This window comes from Eretmochelys imbricata, chromosome 13 (assembly GCF_965152235.1).
Source record: "Eretmochelys imbricata isolate rEreImb1 chromosome 13, rEreImb1.hap1, whole genome shotgun sequence".
In the NCBI taxonomy this organism is placed as follows: Eukaryota; Metazoa; Chordata; order Testudines; family Cheloniidae; genus Eretmochelys; species Eretmochelys imbricata.
The window spans coordinates 1652305-1676371 of NC_135584.1; the positions used below are offsets into that span (position 1 = coordinate 1652305).

General features: G+C 50.6%; 1 protein-coding gene across 3 annotated transcripts in view; it reads right to left on the reverse strand.

The window, feature by feature from the left end:
* Nucleotides 1-13460: 13460 nt before the first annotated feature.
* TGM2 (transglutaminase 2) overlaps nt 13461-24067 on the reverse strand; it is a 38410-nt gene continuing 27803 nt past the window's right edge. For all 3 annotated transcript variants that reach the window (XM_077832306.1, XM_077832307.1, XM_077832309.1), the window contains exons 6-13: nt 23796-23973; nt 22081-22216; nt 21603-21706; nt 20752-20991; nt 20057-20329; nt 16552-16712; nt 15330-15466; nt 13461-14661 (exon numbers count right to left, since the gene is read on the reverse strand). In XM_077832306.1, coding sequence (XP_077688432.1) covers nt 14505-14661; nt 15330-15466; nt 16552-16712; nt 20057-20329; nt 20752-20991; nt 21603-21706; nt 22081-22216; nt 23796-23973 — 1386 coding nt within the window. In that variant the 3' untranslated portion in view covers nt 13461-14504. The remainder of the gene's footprint in view (nt 14662-15329; nt 15467-16551; nt 16713-20056; nt 20330-20751; nt 20992-21602; nt 21707-22080; nt 22217-23795; nt 23974-24067) is intronic.

Sequence of the window (24067 nt, forward strand, 5' to 3'; positions counted from 1 at the left end):
TGAGTTCTCCCTAGCCTAGCCGGAGCATGAGCAATACGGGCACCAGCAGGCGAAGCTTGCCTTGTGCAGGCCTGACCCGTTCAGTTGCATTTGGACGCTCCCAGCAGTGCCGATGGTTTGGACACCGTGGGTACACGGCCAGCTGGAGCTGGGCACGTTCCCCCTCTAACAGTAGGCGACTCGGCGCTCAGGTCTACGTGAGCTCTGCCTGTGCACTGGCCAAGCGCCGCTCTCCACTCAGGGTGCGGTAACTCCAGCCCGCCTGCCTGCCTGCCCCCCAACGCCCCCAGGGTTAGCCCAGGACAAGGGAAACTGTTCTCTGAGGCAATGTGCAAGTGTCTTTAACGTGTGTTGGATGAGCCTCTCCCCTCCCCCACTAGCTCATTTGTTTGGCTTTAGCTGGCTGCCCATGGAGACTTTTAATTTATCCCTTAGTAATCAAGAACAAACAGGAAGACTGACTTGGGCAAGCAATAGCTGTTTTCCTGCCTTCGGAGACATAAACCAGATGCCTATGGGAGCAGCCAAAGTTCTCTGAGTAACCGGGTACGTGCACTGAGCTGGGGCAGGACAAGATTTCAGAGCCACCAGCAGCAGTGTGGATGAGAAACCCATGGCTGAGGGAAGCATTAAAATCCAGTTAGGTTCAGGGGCACTTCTGCTGAATTATAGAGAGAACTAAGACCCCTTTGGTACAGCAAGAAACTCCGGAATGTGCCACAGAACAGATTGCCTTTGCTAGGAAGGACAGAGCATGACCCACCCTGGGATTTATCCCTCAACATCATTGTTAGTGAGAGAGAGGCACGGACATCCTCTGGCTACTCAGCCCTTGCACCTGCTTAAGGGAGCAGATCACAGGAGTGAGATTGGTCAGGGACGAAACTGACTAAACCGTTCCTGTGTAAATGATTGACGGTGCCTTCCCTTTTCCCAGGAACTCAAGTGCCCCCTGCTTTTTCAAACAGCCAGCCATGCTGTGCTCTCCGCAGTTCTTTAGGCCAGGCCCTGGATGGAGCAGACAGACGTGGGGACACTGGGGCATCCCTAGGTCTATCCGAGAACATGTCCTTGCGGATACGGTACGCTGGAAGATTTGACATGTCACTTCAGCAAATAGAAACTGAATGCTGAAAGCCTGCCTCTTATAGCCTAGGCTCACACGGCCATTGGTCCCTGAGGGGTGGCATAAGATCCTCATAGCAATAGGTCTTTTCCATCACCGACTTGTAGGCTTCTATGAAAATAACATATTTATGGCTGGGTGAGTGGGGGTAAATCTAAACGCTTTATGGAGCTTTTTTCTGTAGTCAGATCCCCATCTGCAAATAGAACTAAGAAGATTTCCAAGCACTGTTAATCTTGGGCTTCTAGTTCTCCTTTTGTCATTACACTCGCTATTTCCTTCTTTATCAGCATTTAAATAACTCGGACTAGCAAGTAATACACAAGGAGGGAGAAATTTAAATAAGACATCCCATGTCATAATACCCCGTGCTGCTGTTATGCACTACGAAACCAACCTGCAGCTGGAGAATTCCCCACTGGCTCGTGCCAGGAGTTCTTTACTCTTAAAAGACTGAATTAAAATGAGTTCCTGTCAGTTTCTAGTGTCCATTTCTGCTCTTGGAGGCTTTCAGGCTGAGCTCCTGGGAAATGCAAGCAGGGAGTCTTCAGAACTCTGAAGGACTGTCCTTTGTTTTGGAAAAAAATAAATCCAATCTTCCTATTTCCACCACATCCTACAGCTTCTAGTAAATCTGTCAAAACCCAAACTTTCCTGCCCTGCAGCCAGTCCGTGCTTACATGACCAATTGTGGAAGACAAGAGCCTGGCAGTGTTCAGGAGGGGATCAAAGGGTCACTTAAGGGAACAGTGAAAGCTGCTGTGTCATGTTGAGAGTATTTCAGAAGATCTAATCTGTCTTGGATATGGCACATTCACTGCACAAAGCAAATCTGAATTATCCTCTGAAGAGTTCGTTATCCTCCCTCCACATGAACTCACATTGGAAGTGCACAAAGATGGGTGAAACCGGAATTTGTGTCTCACTTCATAACACCATACCAGCTGGAAACCCCTCCTGACCCAGCGGGGCCATCTAATGATATTTTGTGGGCTGAACCAATGCTCTCATTTGTCTTTCCTGATGTTTAAAGACACAGGAACCATGCTCCCCCCCCACTCCCCCCGGGCCTCACGACCGTTCAAATACAACGTCAGCACTGCAAGAAGAGAGTTACTGTATTTGACAGCTCAGCCCCACTGTCATTTTGTGCAGCTGAAGTGATGTCTCCTAAACAGCTGGGTTTCTCCATGAGAGACAATGTTCTGACAGGTAGCACTAGTTAGGAACATGCCTACGTGCTGCAGGGAAAGGCATGATAGCCATGTCCAACATTGTCCTGGTGGTACATGATACACGTGCTATGAAGCTGCCTGGGAAGTCGTCTGTAACTAGGGACATAACGTGTCACTGCAGTGTGACCAGCTGTCCTTCAGCTATCTGTCATTGGCCCACGCATGATATTTCAGAAGATGGTGAAAGCCTATGTTGCCCCCCACCTGCTATAATGCACTCATCAGTTAAGCCATGCTGAATCTCAATGGTTTCCAGGAGTGGAATGGAGGAGAGGAGAGGGTGGAGGCAGGTAACTCCTTGGACTGTAAGAACAGGATCTGCCCGGGAAGAGGAGATGTAATTTTTGAGAATGAAAACTCCCAGACTGAGAGTGTGCCTAAGATGAGCCTTGGCCATCAAAGAGAGGGATGGGGTTAATCCTCAAAAAATGCTCATGTTTCTGCTCTGCTTTTTGAAACACGACTGCACAAAGGGCATTGTGAAGATTCATGCTGCTTTCGTGTCAGTGGTTTTTTTGTTTTTGTTTGTTTTTAAATCGGATACCTTTTTTCCTTGTAATACAAGTATATCTTCTGAACTGCCAACCCGGCACACAGCCTGGGATCTGAGAGTCAAGCTTGGCTCTTTCCTTCTTGTACATCATTGCTACTTAGAAAAGTTTCATTATGGTTTCTGGACAACCACACTGTTGTGATTTATACCTTTAACAACACCCATGCAATCCAGTTGCCTTCAGTGGATTTGAACATATATAACTGGCCCTAGAATTGGACCTTCATAAACAATTCTCACAAGAGTAGTGAACTCTTATCTGCTGACTTCAATGTCAAACATGAGACTTGGAATGTGCCTGGACAGTGAATCTTCTGAGCAAGAAGGTGCCATTCTCACATCAGAGAGGAGCCTTCTTCACATTAAACAAGGTCAGGACTGGATGCCAAATGCCCAGCAGAGCCTGGACTCCCAGTCAGGCAGTAGGGGAGCTGCTATTTTAATAAAATAAAAACGTTTTCAATATTTAGTGCATTTTCCCCTCCTGCTCCTGGCTCCTAATTCCAGCACCCGAACTGGGCAGCAGGCTCCAGGTGCTGGCACTTTGCTGCTCTCTCCCCGTGTCCTTGAATGAGCTCAACTGCAGCGTGCAGAGCTGTGATAAACGAGGCCTTCACGACCAACCCTGTTGGTCAGTGACCTCAAAGGCCTGACAGATACTTTGTCGCAAGGTTTAGGTGAGAAATGCACACTCAGAACTCCCCCTCCAAGTCACCTTCTCTACTTCATCTTAGCCTGCCAAACCTCCTGGCTTTGCAAAAAGCTTCATGCTTTAAGTCCCGGATGGTTTCCCTCCGTGATTGAAGGTGATGTTAGACTCTGATTTATCGTTCTGGGAATGAGTTTGTTGTCATTCCATGGTATTTCTTCTCTGCTCCCCCCGAGTCTGGTCCTGATGTTTGAGGGCTGGAAGAGACACAGCTGCAGCCTGACGCAAATCACACTGGCTGAACTTTGGAGCCAACGTCTGCCTCAGCTGGTAGCCAAAGGCTTGTGGTACTGAAGGAGGCAAATCTGCTAAGGCGCCTCCTGCAAGGGGGAGTGAGAAGCTGGACTCGGGGGTCTCGTACTGACAGGTGAGAGATGCTCAGCCTGTCCTGTCTTTTGGACAGATCAGCCAGCGCTTTTCTACCTGGAGCGAGGAATATGCAATCAGGGCCCTGCGCTGCTGGCTGGACATCGCCTGCCCTGGTTAGCCAGAGCCACCAGTGTAGCTTGCCTGGATTCAGTGGTGCCCGTAGAGGATGGAAGATCCCATATGCCTAGACTCCCTGTCCTGCTTTTGGGTGCACTGTGCATACACGTGGCATGTCCTGCAAACGGGGGCTTGTCACAGCTACCCTGCGGTGCCTGGCAGAGCTCCCTGGAGTGGGGGCAGACTGGCTAATGGAGCACTTGGTCACATTTTTGGTTGGTTCAGTTAATGGCTCTGCCGCAAATCCATCAAACAGAGAAGCCTGGAAGGGAGAACAGATCCTCCAGTTTCTTTAATATTTCTCTTCGATTTGTGAACTAGGCCATTTTCTCTTTGAGCCTGTTTTGGGTCTCGGTAGCTGGTGCTAAGTGTCACTGTTGACCAGCCCTCTGGATTGTCAAATAGTCAGATCTTCCTGATCTCAGGCTGTGTCCTTAGTAACTGCTCCATTCCCTGGGGCTGGATGGCTCCTGAGGATCAGTAATGATCCCTGTAGGGGGCTACTTCAACTGTAGCTAAGGGCCTTGGAGCCAGTGTCACGAGACAATGGAAACGCCCTTGGTACCTTGGCTGAAGGTTTGATGAGGGCCTAGGTCACTGGTAATTGCTGTGCAAATGCTTGTGAAGAGCAGGACACAGTCATGACTGATACAGACCTTTCTGTTGAATTGGCTGGTGGGGGAAGCTCTCAGAGCTGTTTCAAAGGCCTTCATGTGACTGATTTACTGGAACACGTTAATAGGGGTTGCACCATGCTCTCGCTGTTCCTGGTTACATTTGGGTCTTTAATTCCATCTCTCACGCCTCCCTCGGTCCCTTTAGCTGGATTCGTTTTTTTTTAAAAAGATGTTTTCCTGGGACCAGAATAAAAGACCCACCACTCTGCATGAAATGCTAATCTTCACATAGCACTTTGTATTTCTATTTATTTTCTAGGCTTAGCACGCTTATCGGTGTACCAGCTAGCCCCAGAGAGAATCCTCGGCGTCTCCGGAGCACCTCTCGTCCAAAGAGCTCAAAGACCTTTATGGGTCCAGCTGAGAGCTTGTCTCTCAGCAGAGAGTTCAACAGCGGCCATAGGCTTGGCTCTTTAGGAGCCTAATGGGCAAAGAGGCTTTGCGGCTGTCAGTGCCAGATGGAAATGTTAGAAGTAGAAGGGAAGCTACACGAGGACTGAGTGTTCCAGGGACTGGTGAAGGGACATGATCTTTCAGCTTTAGGCTGCTAGTTCAAATCTGGCTCCGGTTGGAGTAACTACAAATGTAACTGTGTTATTGGCCAGCCTAATGAGCTGCTCTAACTCCCGCGTGCTAGAAAAACCTACTGTGACGGGTTGGATCACAGAAACCCCCTACTTCTGCCCCTACTTCCCTTGCCCAAAATAAGCAAACAGAAAATAACAAACCAGTAACCACTTTCTGTTCTCCAGCCACCACACTTAAAACTCACTTAAAATCACTACCCGTATCTCAAATCAGCTGTGCACAGATCCTGCCGACTACGCCACTGTGCCGCTTGGATCGCAGAAACCCCCGGGGGCTGCCAACAGATGTGCCATGACTACTTCTACCGCTGCTTTCCCTGCCAGCTTGGGAGTCCAGGGCCCTGTCTGGCTGAGCCAGACACGCCCGTCTGCTCCAGCACAGACCCAGGGTCTGAACCACGGGCCCCAAAGCCGCAGACTTAACTGAAAGCAATTTAAGAAGTATTTAGCCTGTCTTTAACACTCAGATGCCTGACTCCCAATGGGGTCCAAACCCCAAATAAATCTGTTTTACCCTGTATAAAGCTTATACAGGTAAACTCATAAATAGTTCGCCCTCTATAACACTGATAGAGAGAGATGCACAGCTGTTCTCTCCCCCCCCCCCCCCCCCGGTATTAATACATACTCTCGGTTAATTAAGTAAAAAGTGATTTGATTTTATTAAGTACAGAAAGTAGGAATTAAGTGGTTCCAAGTAGTAAGACAGAACAATGTGAATTACCAAGCACAACAAAATAAAACCTGCAAATCTATGCTAATACAGTAAGAAGCTGAATACAGATAAAATCTCACCCTCAGAGATGTTTTACAGACTAGCCTCCTTCTAGTCTGGGTCCAGCAAGCACTCACACCCCCTGTAGTTACTATCATTTGTTCCAGTTTCTTTCAGGTACCCTGGGGGGTGGAGAGGCTATCTTTTGAGCAAGCTGAAGACAAAATTGAGGGGTCTCCCAGGGGTTTAAATAGACTTTTCCTTCTGGGTGGAGACCCCCTTCTCTCCCCTATGCAAAGTCCAGCTCCAAGATGGAGTTTTGGAGTCACGTGGGCAAGTCACCTGTCCATGCATGACTCAGAACTTATAGGTGGCAGCCATGGTTCACATGCTTCCTTGAACATCCTCAGGTAGACTTCTTATGTGGATTGGAGCATTCCAAGATCCGTTGTTCGCTAAGTGCTTCTTGACTGGGCACCTAATTCGCACATTCCTCTCTCAAGAAACTGACCAAACGCTTTACAAAGGTTACTTAAAAATCAAGCCAGTACACAGCCAATATTCATAACTTTGAATACAAAAATGATACATGCATACAACTAGGATTAATAGATTCAGTAGATCATAACCTTTGCAGAGATATGTTACGTGGCATATGTAGCATAAAACATATTCCAGTTATGTCATATATACATTCATAAGCATATTTCCTTAAAGCCTTATGGGGGGCACCATCACACCCACCATCTTAATTCTCCCCTTTGGTGACCCTTGAGAGGCCAAATGTGAACAGGTCACGGAGGCTGAGCTCTGCTCTCTCTGCTCAAGCCCTCCAGTGCAAGGTGGGGGAAGGGAAGCTTGCCCTGCGTCTGCCCTTGCTGTCCTCTTGTGTGTGAACAGAGAAGTCCTGGCACAGGGCTATCGAGCTGCCCTTTTGCACGAACACTGCATCTGCCTTCTAATGATCCAGGCTGGAGTAAGGTCACTGTGGAGAATGCCCGAGGCCCCTGCTGGGTTGTGCAGTTGGGCCAGAGAGGAGGCTGGTGACAATTAGGATTTGCCCCGTTCCCTGACAACCTTAATGTCTTGTGCCAAGCCAACAAAGTCGGCAAGTTTTTACACAAATCCATCTGTGCTGGAGTGGAGAACTCCTCATGAGCCAAAGGCCTCTGCTCTGTTCTTTGCAGTGTCGTCTTCTCTAAAATACAGTCAGGGGAAACTATTTTGGGGGTATATGTGCTGTCGTTGGTCGTGCTTTTCAGAAACTCCTCTGCTATTAGCTGCATGGGGAGTGGTTTAGAAAGGCTTCCTTCTGGGTTATTGGGAAAGCGTATCAAAACTCAGAATTCCCATTTCACTGGAAATTTTGACATTTTCAAAAAAAAAATTCATTCCAAATCAGAATGAAAGCACTTGTTTTAAAATTCTGGAAAACAAGTCATATAGAATGATTTGCTGCAGACATTTTTGTTGAAGTTTTGTTTCAAAATGAAGTTTTGGTTGTGAAATGTCTTGTTTTCATGTTTGTATTTTATGTTACTGCATAACATGTCAGTAGTAGCATGTGTTGTCATGACACACTAAACTATTTCAAAAAGAAAAGGAGGACTTGTGGCACCTTAGAGACTAGCCAACTTATTTGAGCATAAGAAGTGAGCTGTAGTTCACGAAAGCTTATGCTCAAATAAATTGGTTAGTCTCTAAGGTGCCACAAGTCCTCCTTTCCTTTTTGGGGATACAGACTAATCCGGCTGCTACTCTGTAAACTATTTCAGTGATTGTTTTATTTTAATATTTTTAACAAAAACTTTAAGGGCAGCTGTTGTTTGAGACGTTTCAATCAGTGCTGTTTTTAGAGGATGGGTATTCCTGTTTCTGTTGTGATGAAATAGTTTGACACTGACACATTCAACACGAAAATACGATAATCTTTCCATATACTAATTAGAAGAGCAGCTGAATTTAATATCCTCGCAAAATGATTCCAGGATCACAGAAGGAGACTGGAAACAGCTGCTCCTCTAATTAGTACTCCGGGCACTTATCTTATTTTCTTGTTGAAAGTTTCAGTGTCAAACTGTTTCATTACAACACACGCAGGAGCCGTTTTCAGCAAGAAAACGAAGTGTTTCAATCTGTACTGAGCAGCAGCTGCCTTTAAGGATGTTAAAAATAACTAAGTAGATATTTCAATTATTATTTAGTTGTCACAATATGACAGGACTTGACATGCCAGGCCATAACATAGTACTGCTGCCATGCTATGAAATAACGTAAAAAACAAAACCGTAGATGAAAATAAAATGAATGGACACATTTTATTTTGAAACTAAATTTCAAAGTTTTTTCCAAACCAGAAATCGTTTCAGTAAATACGGGAAATTTAGTCTCTACATCCTCATGACAAACTTCAGTTTAATCCAAACAGCGTTTTCTAACAGACCACTTCTGCCAGCTCTCAGTACAGGTATATAACTTGGAGAAAATTTAATTATTTTTCTTCCGTGGACTAGCTGTGTCTCTTGGAGCCGTTGGCATATGTACCTATTGTCATTCTTAGAACTGCCGATGTCGAATCAGAGCTCGACGGAGCTAGTCCACGGAAGAAATCGAAGAGTGCGTTGATTTTACCCCAGACCAGGGCCAGAGAGCCCTAGAGCAGCAGGGACCTCCATGCGGCTCAGACTAAACATCCTCCAGCATTTTACAGCATGGTCTGGGACTCCATGCTCTGAAGTGTCCCTAGCCTCTGCCAGAAGCTGGGAATGGGCGAGGGGGGATGGATCACTTGGTGATTCCCTGTTCTGTTCATTCCCTCTGGGGCACCTGGCACTGGCCACTGTCGGCAGACAGGACACTGGGCTAGATGGACCTGTGCTCTGACCCAGTCTGGCCGTTCTTATGGACTTGTCTTGACAAAGTCATGGATTCTGAGGCCAGAAGGGACCACTGTGATCCCCTAGTCTGACTTACTGCAAAACCCAGGCCAGAGATCTGCCCAAAACAATCGCTAGAGCAGATTCCTGTAAAGAGGAGGCAGGATCAGTTGCTAGGGAATGTGAAGGCCTCATTCTGGGACAGAAGCCCTGATCTCAACATCCTCAGTGTAGACAAACCAGCCTTACTCTAGCATCAGTTCTGCCCTTAGGCTTGCAGTGGGAAGAAAGCTACAGGCCCCCAAGGTGCTGGCATGTTACCACTGTGTGTCTGGCTGTGCTCAGAGCAGCGCTGGATGGCACAGCTGAAAAGGGCAGCAGATTGTCTAGACCAGTCCTCTCCCATCATTGCTGGCATCAGTAGAGCTGCCCTGGTGCTGGAGTACCAGGAGGAGAATCTGAAAAAAGCTGGAGCCTAGAGCCAGCGTGTGAGGTTCTCTCGGTCTCCTGGCCTGACCTGTGCAAGTTTCTCTCTCTCACCAACAGAAGTTGGTCCAATAAAAGATATTCCCTCCCCAATAAAAGATATTCCCTCTTGGAGCTTTGTCTCAGATTTTTCTCAGCAGCCAGAGGAATGTGTTTTCTCATGGCCCAAACATCCCTGATAGACAGGAGCTCACATGATGGAATTCAGGGGTCCTTGGGCTCCAGAGGCCAGGCTGGAAGATTTAGGAGCAGGAGAGTCTTGGAGGTCTGGTGTGGAAGTTTGTGAAGGGGCAGGAGGCTGTACATGGGCTCCAGACACATGTGCATGAACTACTGATGTGAAATTCCCCACATGGGACCTTGACTCCATTTTAGGGGTCTGTGTTTTGCCTGTTCTCAGTTGCATCTTGCCATTGTCCTTCCCCATGGGGATCGACTTTGAACTGTAACTGGGAGCTTCAGCTACGGCACTGTCATGTGCCTGGCTAACTATCAGCACCAGCCTGACTCCGCTTATAAGCAAATTTTAATTTTTTTTTAACATAATGTGCATGTTTGGCCTAAATGAGAGAAAAGAAATTCCCTGTGGTCTTTGCCCCTTCCCCGTTCTAGACCACAGAAAAGTCCTATAGCTTGAGAGGAGACTAGACCCAGCCCTGGAGTATGGTGAGAGGGGAACACCCCTGTACGGGCCCCAGGTCGTGCAGCTGCTGGAGAGTTTCACTCTTTGACCCTGGACGCCAGAGGTCCACTGTTGTTATGTTGGGGTCTAATAGTGCAAAGTTCATTAATTGTGTTTCCTTGAGGCTTAGCTGCTGTTTTCTTCTCCCGAGCATCTGGGAATGTTCCCCTCAGGGCCTGTGCTTTCCCCACTAGACAACGCTTCCTCTCAAAGCCTAAATGAATGCTCTCATGCAGGCCACTGCTAGCCACCCCCCAGGTGGCTGGGTCCAAGTCCCAACCTGCTGGGCCCATACATTCTGGAGCATCCCTGGGTCCCAGTAGGCTGCAGCCCTGTTTCTTCCCTTGGCCTCCGTGGCAAGCTGCCTGGGCATGAGTTCTGTCAGAAATAGCCCCCAGCTGCCCTAGGCCCTCACACCAGGGCTGACCCCCCCAGCCTCCCTCGGAGTTCAAGCCCACCCTTTCCCAGAGCTCCCGAGGGGTGGGCGCTAGGTTTACGATTCTCTCCAGGGACCCGGGCGAGTGAAAGGCAAAGACATGGGCATAGGAGGGGGTTTCTAAACATAACTGCCCTTTACTGAGGCAGTGTGAGAAATACACAGATTTAGGCAAAATGATAAAACCCTACATGTATGTGTCTGCATCAGTCTCCTCACCACGTTGGAGCATTCTGTGGGCTAAGGCAGAGTCCCCCAAAGAGGCCAGGAGAAGGCTCAGGATCCTCCTCCAGGACACGGACTCTCTCAAATGGCTGGTGAGAGACCCTCTTTGACAAGCTCCAGCCCCCTTTGTCAGGTGATCAAAGTCCCTCAGTTATTGCTCCTCTGGAGTTCAGAGCAGCAGCACCGGTGAGAATTACAGTCTTAGTGTAGCGACAAGGTGTAGAAGTGGGGGTGAAATACAGAAACGTCAACAACAGTCAGAACTTATTTCTTTACAGCTGCCATGAAAATACATTTCCCCTGAGACTGCAGCAGAAGATCTCTGGGGCACTCTCATGTAATGCCTGAGCACCTCCCAATTAGTGTATTTAGCCTCCCAAAAGGCCCTGGGGCAGGGCAGCACAGTTATCCCCCTCGAATGGAGAGACCAAACAACTTGTCCAGGGACACACCTGGCAGAACAGGGCCTGGAACCCAGGTCTCCCCAGTGCAAGGTGAGCACCTTATGCTGTTGGCTATCCTGCCGCTGAGCAGCTGCTGCCTTTGGCCACTTTGTGGGTGGCAGCAGTGATGTGGGCCCAGCTTTGAGAGGTGCTTTCCTGAGCTAGAGCTGGGCTACCTGGGTTCTAGCACCGGGGCGTTTGCACAAGACCCCTGACTGGCTGAGCCGCCCCCATCCTGGGCTCAGCAGAGGAAGCCATTTTGGGTAACTTCCTCTGGCAGGGCTGGGAGGAGAGAAGGGTCCAGAGGAAGGAAGGGGGCCTGGTTCCCACCTCCAGTGTCGAGTGGGCTGGTCCTGTCCCCACAGAAAACAACACCAGGTAGGGGACCAGGTGTTTTCTATCTAGCCTGGCTGCTGTGTAAGTGTTTGCAAGGGGCAGGGCTGAGTGGGCTTGCGGTGGGGAAGGGGATTATGTGCAGCTGACTGGCTTTGGGTGTCGCCCGGGGCTGACGCTTGCTCAGAGATGCTCACGCTTGGCTCGTGGGGCGGGTCCCATGTAGCTATTTGTGAGTGGAGGCTGTTTCCCTGTATGGGCAGTGGCTTGGCCTAGCCTCCAGGTTACACACCCAGGGGCCCGGGCGGGTGTGTGGCTAGCCGGTTGCACGGCATGTTTTTAGTGTGGGGCCGGCGCCTCCCAGCTCAAACGCAGAGGGACTGTTACCCCAGGCTGCCTTCTCACCCTCCATTTTCCTTTCACCGTCACTAAAGCCTGAGGACCCTCTTCCCTTCCAGCTCACTGATGCCAAGAGCCTTTGTCATAAAAGCCCTCTGCCCTGCTACTGCCCTGCCCTGGGCAGTTCTGCACAGAAATGCTGCCCCTGAAGGGACACGGGCATCTCTTCCCTTTCCTCACAAACAACAGGCTGCAAAGCAAAGATCTCCCCACAGCTCTGTCACACCCACAAAGGGAGCCACAGATCTGCAGACACACCTCTACCACGCAGAGCCAGCTACTGCCGTCGCCATCCAGTTCAGCTACCCCTGAGACTGCCCCCCTCGCTTTACCGGGACCGCGTGCAGATAATAAACGCTCCGCTTGCTCTCCTCGCTCGGCTCGCAGCCGACAACCCCCGGGCCCTGCTCCATGCCAAACATGCACACTTTGGCACTGACAGGACACGGGCTGGGTCCGGAGCAGGGCCGGCTCCAGGCACCAGCGTTCCAAGCAGGTGCTTGGGGCGGCGGTTAGAAAGGGGTGGCAGAGTTTCCACGGTGGTGGCAATTCGGCGGCAGCTTCTCCCTTTTGCCGTCCACGATGGCAGTTTTTTTCACTGCTTGGGGTGGCAAAGCTGTAGAGCCGGCCCTAGCCCGAAAGATGCATGGGGCTGCTCTGTCCTTTGCTCTCACCCATTGCAGAACGTGGATTTTCCTATCACAATCACAGCTCTGGCACACGCCTCAAAGTAACCCCCACGTCTCCTCCTCTCAGACACCTCTACCAAGCAGGCCCAGCTCATGCCTCCACTGTTTAGTGTCCGCACACCTAACCCCCGACTGCACCTGGCGTGTACGCCAGCAATCCTCATTGGCTGCTGCCAGCTCCCAAGGAAGAGAGGAAACTGGTGTGAGCAACCTTCCCATCCCCCTCCCCTTTTGTCCTTCAATAATGTTTGATGGACTCCTGGGTGGGGGGCTGAATGTGGTGTAGGAGGGGAGGCACTTGTATATTTCAGCACCTGTGGGGTGGGCAGAATAAAGGCATGTGTGTTCCTGGGACGTGTTGGGGCATAGCTGAAGCGGGGCAGAGTTAAGGTTGCGTGAGCAACCTTAACTCTGCACTTCCTGGTTTTCCAAAGTTTGAGATTTGCTCAATTCAGCATTCTGCAAGGGGATGACTGACCACCAAGCGACAGTGACTCTCCATCAATGTAGTTTTTTGCCATTGAATGTATTGGCTTTGCAGCTATAGAAACAGGGAGAGAGCTATTTAGAGGGGAATCAGAGAGTGGCTTGTTTGGACTCCTGCATGAATTGATGCAAAAAAAAAAAAAAATCCACTGACCCAGCATTTTATTGGGGGCATTAATTCACCTAGGGAGGACAGAAAACACAATTTCATATTGATTTAGTGGAAAAACACCCCTACTCCCAGCCGGCTGTAAGACGGACAGAGAGATTATTGGGAGCCCCTGAGACGCAGCAGGCTGAGAATGCAGCCAGTCTGATTTTGAAAGTGAAAAATAAACTCTTTATTCTGTGCTTACAGAGTGAACTCATGTCAGTGTTACGTCCAGTCTTCGGCACGCAGTGTTTGCCGGGACATTAGTGGAAAGGGTTAGAAAAGCGCATACACTCCCCTGTCTGTACACAAGAGGGTATATATAATATGCATAGAAAACAAACACAGTGTTGCTCACATTATACAATCCTTTTTCCACCTCGTTGGTTTCAAAAGCACTTTCCCGGCATTGATAACTAGTACAAAATAATGCTGACCCTGTGCAATCCTGTTAGAAAAGTGTCTGTCTTCCTGCGGGTTAGTTTATAAATTCTGCTCAGCTTCCCAGTGGCATATGTAAAGCTGGGGGAAAGGAGAGGGTTCTCGGTGGTGTCTAGTTCTAGAAGAAGTGGTGGTTTTGGAACTGCAAACTTTTCAGACCTGTTAAAATGCCTCCTGATTTGCATAGATGTGAGGTAGGGCTGCTAGCAATGCCCTGGGACTGGGAGGTGTTAACTCTTCCCACACCCCATTACAAATGTAAGCGGCCACAGCGAGAATCGTCAGATGATGTTCCCCACATCACGAGGCGAGGCAATTTTTAGTAACTGCTTCACTGCTGAGTGATGTCGGGGACATGTCCCATGGCAGTGCGCCGCCAGGACGGTGAGATGTGCCAGGTGCACCCAGCCATTCCCGAGGGGACTGCTGCCAAGGCCCAGGCCCCCTGCCACAGCCCCAGCAGCGAGCTGATCCCACAGCAATGAGATGCTCCTTTTGCAATAACCCCCTGCCCACTGAAGTGCCTTTTCTTCTGCTGATGATGGAGGGATACCTTAGGGGTTTGGGGGAAGGGATTTTTGGGGGGTTGTGGGGAGGGAACTGAGGGTTTAGCATGTTGGGCTGGGTGGAGTGGCGAGGTTAATGTATACAGGGCCTGATACGTGGGCCTTGGCGGGAACTCTGGACCAGGCCTCTGGAACGTCCTTAGTTCTTGAGAAGAGGCTCATCTTGGAGTCAGCAGGGCCAGGTGAGCACGGGTCAGGCAGCTTCACTTGGGCAGCGGGGCGACAATCACGTTGCGATAGCCCTTCACTCCCTTCAGCTTGTCACTCTCGAAATTCACCACAAGCTTGTGCAGGCCGGACTGCTGGGGGGCCAAGTCCACCCTGACCTTGGCCTCCTGCCCCGGCTCAATGGGGCTGGCGCTGCGGGGGAGAGGTAAAATCAGCAAACCCCAGGACCACCTGCCAGCGTAACTCGGTCCCCACTGCCTGCAGTCCTGCAGGGGGTCACTACCAAGTACCCTCGCCAGACGCATGCATGGCCCTGTCGGGAGCCCCGGGGACACTAGACAGGCTTGTCCCTTTGGTCCTCATAGGCATCACCAGCCTGAAGGGGAGATCCTTGGGGAGCAGCAAAACGAACTGTTTGGGGGGCGGGAGGGAGCTTTCCCTTTAATAACTGAGATGAAACTGAGCGTCCACAGTGAACTGCAGCAAATCGACTCTCAGGACGCTTACAGCCAGATGCCCCCGGACCGTTCCGTACGGCTACTTCTGCTGGGCCTGTCCTCCTCCGCTATCCCCCCACAGCAACTCCTGCTGGGGGCAGCTGGTCTGGGGGTGCTCTGAGCTTCCCCCGCCAGCCCTCCGCCAGTCCCTTCAGTGGCTTTCACTGGGACGGGAGTAGCTGCAATCTCTCTCAGAGTTCACGTCCCCACTTCATTCCCCATGGCAGCCCCCTGGCTGAGGTGGGACTGGGTTAGTGGCAAGCACCTTCCCTGTGCAAAGTTCTCGCCGACTCTCAAAAGTCAAACTTGGCCCCTGCCCCCCCACAGCAGCCCAACCCCGCAGTGGGAGTAGAAAACACCTACAGCTCCTGGGTCTTCTGTCCTTCGGTCAGGCCAGCCCCCTCCAGGGTGAACACGCAGCCGCTCAGAGGGGTTGAGAGGGGGTTAGTCAGGGTGAGATCTGCCACCAGCTTCCGCTTCTGCATTGGTTCCCCTAAAATCTGTTTTTAAAAGAAATCAGTTGGATCCTCAGTGAAGTCCCTTTTGCCATTAGAGAGAGGGAGAGAGTGTGTGTGGGTGTGTGTACGCTCCCTTCCATTGCTCTGGCTACTGTTGACCTGTTGACTGAGTGCGTAACGTTCCCGACCCCTCCCCGTCCCCGCCCGGCGTGAAGCTGTTATGTTGCGTTGGTCATGTCAGGCAGGTGTCTGCATTAGTTACTCCATTGATTCCAGTGAAACAAACCCCGTTCCTGGCCCCCGGCCTGGCCACATGGCTTGGCTTGGCTCTGCGCTAAGTCTCTGGCTGTGTGGGAGTCACCAAGAGGTGTGGCAATGCACCCTGCCTGTCTGACAGCAGCTATAAACTACCTGCTGCAAACCCCTCACAGCACTGCCCACACCAACCTGCTCCCCTTTACGAACGGAAACCCTCCTGCCTTCCGCCCTCAGCTACGGTCTCTCCTCTCTGCCCTCACAGCTGGCACCTGACCTCATCCCACACCCCTGGGCCATACCCTGAATTGCTCAGCAATGCTGCAGCATCCCCTCTGCAGGCTCAAGCCCTGCAGTGGCCCCTTGCATTGTTTGTGAGATGCTCAGTCAATAGCCCCTCAGAGGGTCCTGTGGGAGAGCTGGAGGCTGCCAGGTTTCCCCCTCCTTTCTAGTGCTGAGTGAGGTGAAACGGGAGGCACTGGGCGCGAGGGGATGTGGGAAGTGGCTGGCAGTTTGGTCTCAGGGTTGGGGCCTCGTGCGGTGTTGATGCTTTTCAGATCTGACATGGCACCACACTCGAACTCCCGTGTGCCCTGGGACACAGGTGGCAAGGCAGACTGCCAGAGGCATGCTCTCTCCCAGTGCAGTAGCAGAGCAAGGCTGGTTTCCGTGTCTGATTGCAGGGATGTCAGTTCAATGCATTGGGGGAGGAGGGTTTGCTGCAAGCTGCATCACTTCCATGATTGCTGCCTGGCTAGCACCAAGGATACTGGGCTGAGAATGTGTCCCAGTCGCCTCCGCATCTGCGGAGCTGAGCAGGGACCATACATGTGCTCAGCAGTGACAGGATGGGGATGTGCTGAAGCCCTTACCCTAATCTTAATATCCGGGTTCTTTATGTAGATGTCTCGGACCCCAAGGATGATATCTCCGGTCTGGTATTCTATCAGGAGGGCCATCAGCTTGATCATGTTGTCTTGTGTCAGGCAGCTGCCGTACTTCTCATACAGAATACGCAGGGGCACGGTCTTTTCTGGAGAGAAAGGTGAAAAAGATCCAGGTTAGCTGTCCCCCAAAAGCTCAACTCCCTCTGGCTTCCTGATGCCCAAGGATCACTGAGCCAGGGGCTGGGCCATCACCTAGTCTGGGGCCAGCTGTCCCCCTGCAGCTGTTGCAGTCAGCAGGCAGGAATGGAAATGACAGAGAAAAGGGGGTGATTTCAGGTCTGGCACAAGCACGTGCCACAGACGCTGACGGCAGGGGGAGGAGCCACCCCCTACCCTGGCTCTGAGCGTGGTGCAATGTCTGGTTTTCCAGGGCTGGGATTGTCCCCAGAATCAAGCTAGCACGACAGTGGCAAAGTCTGGTGGCAATACCTAGGCAGGAAGGCTGACCGGAGCTGCCAGGGTCTGTTTTCGACTGGGCATTTTGGTTGAAAACCAGACTCCTGGCAACCCTAGAGGGGGACTCAGCACCCCCAAAAAATGAGGCCATAAGCGACTCTCCAGAGGAGTGCTAACAGGTCATGACACCTCCGCAGTCACGCTGTACAGGGACGTTGTTATTATTTATTAGTGTTATCGTAGCACCGAGGAGCCCCCATCATGGGCCAGGACCCCGCTGTGCCAGGGGCTGTTTGGACACAGGACAAAAGGAGGGACCCTGCCCTAGAGAGCCGACCATCTCAGTGGAAGACAAGAGGAGCCAGATGGCTACAGATGAACCCAGGAGTCCAAGGCAACTGGTCAGCATGATAGGCAGTGCTCTCAGCCCCACTCTAGCTGCAGCGAACTCTGATCACGCCCAGACTCACTGCTTTCCTCTTGAGGCAAATCTGGTTCATCGTTAGTTTGTCAGGCAGGATGCACCCAACTGGCATGGGCTTTGTCTGGACCTGCTGGAGCAGGACGACTGCTTCACACTCAGGCTGGTCACCATCCAGGTCCCCAGGCCTGTCCAGGCTGACCTAGGAGACCTAGCTATGGCCTCCAGTGACTCTCCAGCCACTTGATCCAATTTTCAAGGATCTGGATCGGAAATCTCAGATTTAGCAGCCGAGCATGGGTCCAGGGCCGTAAAACCGAGGTCCAGATCAGGCAGCCAAGTGGGTCTGGGAGCCGTAAAACCCAGGTCTGGACCACGCAGCCGAGCATGGTTTCTGGGAGTCGTGAAACCCGGCTTTAACACTTCACGCATTTGTAAATGGGTTTGGGAACACCTGTTGCCTGGTTGTACCAATGAGTGGAGTGGCTTGAGTCAGAATTTTCAAAATAACAATGTATTCATGAGAGAGAACATAGAATGCAGAAATAGTGAGAGAGAAACCTCTTCTGAGAGGGGACAGATGAGTGTGGTATAAAGACCCAGAAAGAGAGACCAATGTGGATAAGCCCAACTCATTTGCTTAATAAGGAGAGAGTCAGACAGGCGCTGCTTTGGCCCATCTCCAAATCCATTTCTGGCCCCTACCTGAATAATGTTCTTTATCCTTTCAGCAAAGATTTACAAATCCACAACAGTAAATAAATAAGCGGGAAACCACTGAAAGCTGCCTCACATAAAGCAGAAGCCCAGAGAGCCAGAGCCTATAAAATAGCAATCCGCCTGCGTGGGGGCTTGCACGTCAAGGCAGGCTGCGGTTTAGTGCAGCACAGCCATTTCAAAACCCTCTCTGGGCAATCGTGGAAGTGGCTAATGCAGCTTGGCGGCTACCCGCCAGGATAAACACCACCTACGTGTCTCAGCTGGGAGCCGACCCAGAGGAAATAACAGACTCTAGGTGCTATTTATCTTGGTAGTTTGCCTCCAGGGTAGAATAATAGAATATCAGGGTTGGAAGGGACCTCAGGAGGTTCTAGTCCAACCCGCTGCTCAAAGCAGAACCAATCCCCAACTAAATCATCCAGCAGAATTTTGCCCCATATCCCTAAATGGCCCCCTCAAGGATTGAACTCACAACCCTGGGTGTAGCAGGCCAAAGCTCAAACCACTGAGCTATCCCTCTCGCCGGTATGTTTGGTGTCTTTATTATAACATGGGATTAAACACAAATACTGAATTCTTGTGCTGCACCAGCCCATGGTTTGTTTGAACTGAGGACCCAGGTGGCTTGTTATGTAATTGAATTAAGTAAAATAACATCTGTCGACTCACATACACTGAAAAAGCCAGGAAACTGAAGTTCAGAATGAAAATCTGTCCTCAGCTCACAGCTTGTTTAGCAATTCAATGCAAAGTGCCAGTCTGGAATGAGGGTTGTGTTAATCTGTGTTGATTTGAGTCTCAGCAGTCAATAAGGATAATATGTTGGGCCAATTGTCAAAAACGGGCTCCAACTTTGAACAAGCTAAAACCAGAATTTGCATAAACAGATGGGATTTGTGGGTGCCATCTGGATTATTGGATTTTGTTCATGCAATATGATGCCTGCTTGGTTTGCACCCACAAATCCCATTTGTGGGTGCAAATTGTGTGCAAAAGTTTGCATATAAACTTAGCGGCTGGGATGACATCCAGGTTAGATCTGGCTGTGAGGTTCTTCTGGCCTATGGTGGCCTAGAAAAGGGATGATACAGCTGTCACGCTATTGGCAAGCTTCTTCCTGGAAGTGTATTCTTAGATAGCATTTCTGCCCTAGACTGCCCATCAGCGCTAAGCTGTACTGGAACAATGGCACTGCCAGCCACAAGAAGGAGATGGGTGAGCATGAGGGCAAAGCTGCCTTGGCAGCTGGCCCACCACCGGACTGTCCTGGCCTTCCCAGGACACATGGGAATGACCACAGTTTTGCTGCCTTCCGGTCAAAGTGCAAAACGCACTCATTTGACTTGGCTTTCCCAGAATACTGATCAATGGAAAACTTGAGCAGCTGGGCAGGGGGAGTTACAAGGATTAAAAAAATTAGCTCTTCGTAGAAAAAACAAACGTTAAGTCTTCCAGGGTTCTTAGATGCCCTGGTGCTGAGCACCTAAACTCCTAGGTAGACATGCCCCATTCTGTGCCCGACTTCAAAGTCAGTCCCTCTGTACCATACAGACACTGCCCTCTCCACAGTACAAAATGCTGTCTGAGAATGAGCTCAACAAAATGCCAGTTCTCCCACAATGGACAAAACTCTCTACAACGTTTGTCTGCGATCTCCCCTATGGTCTCAGATCCGGCTGTAGGATACACACAGAATGCTGAACTGTGCCGCGCTTTGCAATAGATACAGCCAGAGATGGGCAGCTACAGAGGGCCGCATTGTCAGCTGGTATAAATCACTACGGTGCCACTGGGTTTAAAAGAGCTCGGCAGGTCTAGGAAGTAGAGAGTATTTTTCTCTGCTCCGTTCTCCCTGCTTTATTTCCAGTGTCGTTCCTGGAGCCAGTCTCTTACCTGCATGGGGTAGGAGAATGACATTAAGAAGATCCTTCATCCCACACTCAGGGCCCATGACTCCATTGTAACTGGTGGTCCGGGCACAGAACATGAGCCTGTAGAGACGTTCGGTCTCGGTGTTGTTGCTGATGACCGCGTAGACGTCAAAATCGCAGCCATTGTTCATGCCCTCGGACACCTTGATCTTGATGCTCACCCCCTTCTCCTCCTCAGTCAGGTAACTTTTCTGGAGTTCTGCTTTTGCAAACACTTCCCTTTCTTGGTCGGATCCTGCAGTGCATGAAAAGATTATTGTTACCAGGTAGGTCAACAAGATGCTGGTCCTGGAGCCCCAGCTGCCTTTGCCCTTCTCCCCACAACCATCCTGAATGTGACTGCTGCAGCTTGACCAATCAGATGCTTTATAAATTAGATGATTCTTGTCCAATCCTGGGGTCCCCCCCGTTTTATCCCCCAGCACTTGGCTTTTCTTTCACTGGGCAGTGACCAGACCTTCCCAAGCTGCATCGTGCTTTGCCCTTCCTTTCTGCCTCTATTTCATCATGACCTACTGAGGTCCCTTCCAGTCCTATATTTCTTTGATTCTATGTGCTCAGTGGGAACTAGCATAATTCCTGCCCACAAATCGGCAGAAGAAATGAACACCAGCTGGCACCTGTCCCGCAGCACATCCTCCAACAAGCAGCACGTACCCTCAGGATACTTGTAGTTGTGGGTAATGTCTTCTCTGGTATCTTTGCCCACGCTTTTTGTGCTCATGTTTTTTCCTACGGTAGAAGAGTGGATGGTCTTCTTTCTGGAGCCATCCTTTTGCAGCACCCAATAAACCACATCCGCATTGACCTCCGCAAAGACAAATGGGATGTCGTAATTCAGCCTCAGTTCACCTTCCTTGATGGCTTTGACTGGAGCTGGCCCACAGCAGTAAGCCCCTGGGGAGAAAGGAATCTGCATTAGTCTTCCATGTTTAGCGAGCACGGTCAGTGCACATGGGAATGCGGGTTGGGTGAACTGTGCCAGTCAGGATCTTGGATATGGTGGGTGTGTGCCATACACCATCTGGACTGCACTGAAGTATGTGGCCTCTGTAACCAGGCAGCCTGCCCTTTAAAAGCCAGGAGGGCTGGGAGCGGCCAGCTCTGTTCTGGAGAAGAGCCCGGCAGGCAAGTGCTGGGAATCATCCAACCCAGCTGCACAGCATCTAGTGAGTGGCTCTGATGGTTCCCAGCTGGGAGAATATAAACAAAGCCTAGCTCCACAAGGGGCTGAAAGGCCAGGAGGATGCTCTCCAAGTGCTGCGCCAGAAGACAATGAGAGGGCAAGCAAGCCCTGTGAACCCCTGCCAAGCCTGGGGAAGGTCCTGACCATTACGCTGCTGGAGACCACGGGGCCCCACAACCTAGGTTGGGAGCAGGGCTAGTGTGCTATTTTTCTGTTTTAGAGAATAAAAATGGTCCTGAGGTGAGGGCTACGAACAGAACCAGGCTTGGCTGATTGCTTTCGTAGGCTGTGATCAGGTCCACTGCCTATAACATCTCCTTACCTTCGCTCTTCTCCTGAGGAGTTGGATCCAAAGCCTGCCATCCATCACAGCCAGGGGGCAAGTCGGGCCGGGTCATCCAGGACTCCACCCAGCAATGGAAATTCCTGTAAGGAAAGCAAAGAGAGGAGAGAGAGAGAGTTGAAAGGTCATGTCTTCTGGATCCCTGACACAAGAGATGTCCAGCAGACTGTCCCAGAGGGTCCCAGCTTTCCAGTGCTGTCTGCTAGGGACACTCAGGGGCTGTCTTCTGCCCCTTGCTCAATGCTTGCTGAGGTGGACATTGCCAGGTACCATTACTGATCTTACAGGGGGCCTCAGTCCTGCATGAGATCTGTTTGTAACTGCAGGGAGAATGTGGCCTGCATTCCTGAATAGCCCAGCTCCTGGCATGCCGTATTGAACAATATTCATGTAGCCTGGGATATTATGATGAGCATTTCACCCTGAAGCAGTGTCCTTTGTTGTGGATGCTACTCACCATATCATGTCTTTGGATGTCTTCTGCAGGTTTCCCATTTCGTCTAGGTAACGGTCAATGACCAAGTTGCTGTTGGTATCGTGGGCGGAGTTATAATTGGTCACCACACGGGTGGGAATTCCCAAACATCTCAGGACTGGGGAGGGAGTGAGAAGGGGAAAGGTGAAGCCCGGTGCATTTTGTGGCTGGCTATTGGAATCTCTTGAACTGCACTTTCCATCCCAGGCTCTCAGAGTGCTGTCCAGTCCCTGAGCCTCACAGCCCCTCTGCAATGCAGGGAAGCATTGTCCTAGCAGGTGCCCAGGCTGCTGTGCGGAAGCCCAGAGAGACCACGTCACAGACAGTGGTTGTGGCCACAACAACTCGATTTTATTTTTTTTGCCAAAATGTCATACATGCTCCAGGGGAGGCAGCAACGATGGTGCCAGGTGGCCAACAGCTTCGTAAGCACCATGTCATCTGGCCATACACAGAGCAGGTCTCGCCCGACGTGACGCTCAGAACACAGGTGCTCCCAGCACTGCGCTGGTGGGGCTGGGATGGGGAGGAATCGTCACTAACGTTCCCTGCCATACCAGTGAGTCAGTGACAGAGCCAAGGATAGAAAACGTGGGTCTCCTGATTTTCAGGAGCTAAAACACCAGGGAAGAGTTTTCCCCTTAAACAACACCGGCTCTGCCTTCAGCTTTGACAGAGAATCGCCCTCTTTGCCTGCTTGAAGAGGATTTGGGGCTTTGTGCTTGAAAGCAACAGGTCTGTTCCACGCTCTGAGGTGGCGTCAGAGCTCCAGCCGGTGGAAGGATGTTCAGTGACACTGACAGTCTGTCAGGCTCTGATACTTCACTAGAAACAGGGCACAAAAGAGACTGGGGAAATGCTGTCCCGGGATTCCATGACCAGGTAGAATTTAACATCCAACAATTTTATTTAATCTCCTAGCTGCTGCTTACTATAAATGGGGCACCCTTCAGAATATACCAGTAGTTTTAAAGTTTTGAAGGCCACCGGTAGGGGTGGGCCAGCCTCAGAAATCCACATATGTTTTAGCTATTTTCTGCCTCCTGTTTATGTACCCAGGAGAACGAGGCCAAACCCTCATGCACTTTGTCCCCAAGAAAAATAAGTGTGAGCATGTGTATGTGCGTCTTGAAAAATTTAAGGCCTGATTCTGTTCTGATTTGCACCAGTTTGACTCCCCTCACACTGGTAAGGTTACCTTTGATTTGGAGACTTTGTCCCTGTGTGTGCACATGGGGGAATGCCAATGAATTTTCTGTCTGTCATTCACATAGTATTTCTCAATGGTCTGTGTGGATTAATTACATTCTTTTAAACTATTCTTTTTGTCAGTCATGTAATACATGACGCTGTGCCCTGTGGCAGGGGGTGTTCTGCGTGCTGGGGGGAACGGGAGAAAAGTAACTGAGAAACCAAGGCGTTTTTTATTGTGTTTGCAGTTTCCTGACTAATTAGACTAACAGAAAGTGTAATTGGTAGGAAATCAGCACGGAGCTGACTCTCCCCTGCTGACCTGTGATGGGCAAGTCTGATTTCCCTTGTCTAACGCTATGAACCTCAGCAGAGTTACTCCTGCCTCACACCAGTGTCAGCTGGGTCACTGTGAGCCCTGGAATGTGGGGAGCGCGTGGGAATCTGAATGATCCAGTCCTGTGAGGAAGGGGGAATCGTCTGCAGCTGTCAGCTGGTCTCCTCACCTGTACATGCCACTGCCGCAAAGACCCAGCACTGGCCATATCGGACTGGCTGGCATCCATACTTCCTCCACCTCCTGAGAATGTCCACGCTCCCTATCCAGGACATGGGGCTCATCCCATCCTCATACTTATTGTCCCAGCGCCCTGCGAGCACCCCCTGATCATCATTGCAATTCACCTGCAACACAATAGATGAGATTCCTGGTGAGCAGAGTGTTGACTGCCCGTGCAGGGACAGAGCCCTCTGGGCCCCGGAGGGGGAAGGACTGGAC